The sequence below is a fragment of the Ranitomeya imitator genome, chromosome 4 (assembly GCF_032444005.1).
Source record: "Ranitomeya imitator isolate aRanImi1 chromosome 4, aRanImi1.pri, whole genome shotgun sequence".
NCBI classification, from domain to species: domain Eukaryota; kingdom Metazoa; phylum Chordata; class Amphibia; order Anura; family Dendrobatidae; genus Ranitomeya; species Ranitomeya imitator.
In genome coordinates, this window is record NC_091285.1 from 649,330,889 (window position 1) to 649,334,551 (window position 3,663).

The 3,663-nt window shown below is 42.2% G+C and overlaps 1 protein-coding gene across 1 annotated transcript; it reads left to right on the plus strand.

The window, feature by feature from the left end:
• The first annotated feature begins 2,274 nt into the window (after positions 1-2,274).
• Positions 2,275-3,123, plus strand: LOC138674644 (olfactory receptor 5B21-like). The gene has a single exon (XM_069762460.1). The coding sequence runs from the start codon at positions 2,299-2,301 to the stop codon at positions 3,121-3,123; it is 825 nt and encodes a 274-aa protein (XP_069618561.1). The 5' UTR covers positions 2,275-2,298.
• Positions 3,124-3,663: the final 540 nt, after the last annotated feature.

Genomic DNA, 3,663 nt, shown 5'->3' on the forward strand with positions numbered 1-3,663 from the left:
TAACTCAATAGCAGACATGGAAATAAGAAACTTTGTAATATATCTTATCACAGAAATCTGCTCATCTGCTCCTTTACATATACTCTTGGAAGCATTGCCTGCCATCTCCAAAGAAAGAAACAAATTTCTCTGATAAGTAGTGTTGAGCGATACCGTCCGATACTTGAAAGTATCGGTATCGGATAGTATCGGCCGATACCCGAAAAATATCGGATATCGCCGATACCGATATCCGATACCAATACAAGTCAATGGGACATCAAGTATCGGAAGGTATTCTCATGGTTCCCAGGGTCTGAAGGAGAGGAAACTCTCCTTCAGGCCCTGGGATCCATAGGGATGTGTAAAATAAAGAATTAAAATAAAAAATATTGATATACTCACCTCTCCGGCGGCCCCTGGACTTCACACTGCTAACCGGGAGGCTTCTTTGTTTAAAAAGCGCGCCTTTCGGACCTGTGAATGACGTCCCGGCTTCTGATTGGTCGCGTGCCGCCCATGTGACCGGCACGCGACCAATCAGAGGCCGCGACGTCATTCGCAGGTCCTCAATTCCTAGAATTAGCAGTTTTGTGAATGAGAATGACGTCGCAGCTTCTGATTGGCCGCGTGCCGCCCATGTGACCGGCATGGTCACAAAAATATCGGATCTCGGTATCAGAATTCCGATACCGCAAGTATCGGCCGATACCCGATACTTGCGGTATCGGAATGCTCAACACTACTGATAAGATATATTACAAAATTTCTTATTTTCACATGTACTGTACTATTGATTTATGAAAAAAAGCAGAAAATAAAATTACTGTAACTCTTTAAGGTCAGTACTATTACAGCAAAGCTTATACTTTTTAGACTTTTATAGGTTATAAAAATCATTTGGAAGTGTGTAAAATACAATGGCTTTTGTAACAGCCAATGATTACAGGTGAAAATGATCACTTAAATCCAATTACCGTATATACTCGAGTATAAGCCGAGATTTTCAGCCCAAATTTTTGGGCTGAAAGTGCCCCTCTCGGCTTATACTCGAGTCAAGGTGGGTGGCAGGGTCGGCGGGTGAGGGGGTGAGGGCGCTGAGGCATACTTACCTTGTCCCAGCGATCCTGGCGCTGTCCCTGCCGTCCCACGGTCTTCGGTGCTGCAGCTTCTTCCCCTCTTCAGCGGTCACGTTATTCATTTCTCTAATCAGCGGTAACGGTGACCGCTGATTAGAGAAAGAAGCTGCGGCACCGAAGACAACTGTGACAGGCAGAGGGAGCCGGACGTCGGGACCAGGTAAGTATGTAAAATTCACCTGTCCGCGTTCCAGCCGCCGGGCGCCGCTCCATCTTCCCGGCGCCTCCATCTTCCCGGCGTCTGCGCTCTGACTGTTCAGGTCAGAGGGCGCGATGACGCATATAGTGTGTGCGGCGCCCTCCGCCTGATCAGTCAGTGCAGAGACGTCGGGACGAGACGCCGGGACCGGACGCTGGGAGCTGCAAGCAAGCGAGGTGAGTATGTTTTTTTTTTTTTTTTACTGCAGCAGCAGCGACAATGTCAGAGCTTTCTATGGGGCAACATGAACGGTGCAGAGCACTATATGAGGCACAGCTATAGGGAAATAATGAACGGTGCAGAGCACTGTATGGGGCACAGCTATAGGGAAATAATGAACGGTGCAGAGCACTATATGGGGCACAGCTATAGGGAACTATGAACGGTGCAGAGCGCTATATGGCACAGCTATGGGTAAATAATTATCTATTTTTATTTTTGGAATTCACCGGTAAATGCTGCATTTCCACCCTAGGCTTATACTCGAGTCAATAAGTTTTCCCAGTTTTTTGTGGCAAAATTAGGGGGGTCGGCTTATACTCGGGTCAGCTTATACTCGAGTATATACGGTATATGGGCATTTACGCACACAGTTGACCATCTGAGTTGCGAAATGTCAATCTAGTGGAGATAGACAAGGATATTGAATTATATGAACTAGACTAGTAATTATCATTATTATTATTAGGGGAACGAATGACAAGAGTTTCCGATCTTGGCTTCAAGAAGAACCTCTATCCAAGGCTAATGTTAATAGCTTTCGCTTTCTTCCAGAACACTTGATTTTTTTTCCTTAGAAGTCCATGGTTTGGAAATGCTCTGCCAACCTGATTGATGTAGCTTTCAAAATAACACACATTGATGGAGAATGGGACACATGTTATTGAATTTTACATATTAGCTTTCTCCAGAGTTTTTGATCAGAAAATATTTTTATTTCCAACATTTCTTGCTCTTTACCTCATATGTCTACTGTGGAACATGTTAATTTTTGTGACACTCTTCATGGACCGCCATCTGCAGAAACCAATGTACTTCTTCCTACGTAACCTCTCCTTTGTAGATGTCTTGTACATCTCAGTGGCACTTCCAAAATTAATGGACATCATTCTTACTGGAAACAATCGGGTTTCATTTACTGCTTGCTTTACACAGATGTACTTTTTCACTGCCTTTGCTTGCACAGAAATTTGGTTATTGACCATGATGTCTTACGATCATTATGCTGCAATCTGCTTTCCTTTATATTACGTGTTAATCATGAAGAAGGGAAAGTGCAGCCTCCTTGTAGCCGGTTGCTGGCTTTCCGGATTTTGTAACTCTCTTTTTGTTACGATATTTGCATCCCGTTTGGTTTTCTGTGGCTCCACAGACATTAAACAAATATTTTGTGACATTAAAACATTGACAAAGATTTCTTGTGGAGATATCTATGAATTCCAGACAATGATATTAGTGGAAGCTTTATTCATGGGTTTATGTCCCTTCATACTCATTTTGATGTCCTACAGTAAAATTTTAGCAAATATTCTCGGCTTAAACTCCATTGGCCAAAGGAAAAAAGCGTTCTCCACGTGTACCTCTCACCTTACCATCCTTCTCATATTTTATGGGACCTTACTCTGTATGTACATGATACCTTCATCAGATCACTCAGAGGAACTTGACCAGATATTTTCAGTCCTCTACCTAGCAGTGATTCCCACATTGAATCCTTTGATTTACAGTTTAAGGAACAGAGAAGTTAAAAATGCTTTATGTAATATATTACATATTTCACAAAAGTTGTATCGTCTGAAGACTTGAGTCTTGAATCTAGGGTTAAGAAGAAAGACTTAGATGCAAATGGAGTCCTTGTATTCAGTGACATGAGTCCTTCCCTATCTTTCCCCTTTTGGTAAAACATATCCCAGATGAGGATATCCACCTGTCGTCAATATGGACTTACATTAAACATTATTATAACATTAACATTTAAAGGTTAACATTTTAAGACCTTAAAGATCCTATTGCTTTTTTGCTACACAATGTCACAATAAAGTAAAAAATGCAAGACAGCCAGCTTAAAAAAAAACTCCCCAAAACTAAGGACTAGACATGATGTCACAATAATCTAAAAATGAAATGAAAATTAATAATTCTGATAATTCTGGTGAGGGCATCTCAGATTTAGTTTTATTTTCATTTTTTCATTGAGCATTGTCCTGTGTGCACCGGGGCAAAGGATGCTTTTGATTATGTAGCTTTAACCCTTTTCTGCCATCGCACATACTCTCCCGTCAAGGTGACCTGGGACCTAATTCCCATGGATGGGATAGTACGTCATGCGCGATCAGCCGCGCTCAC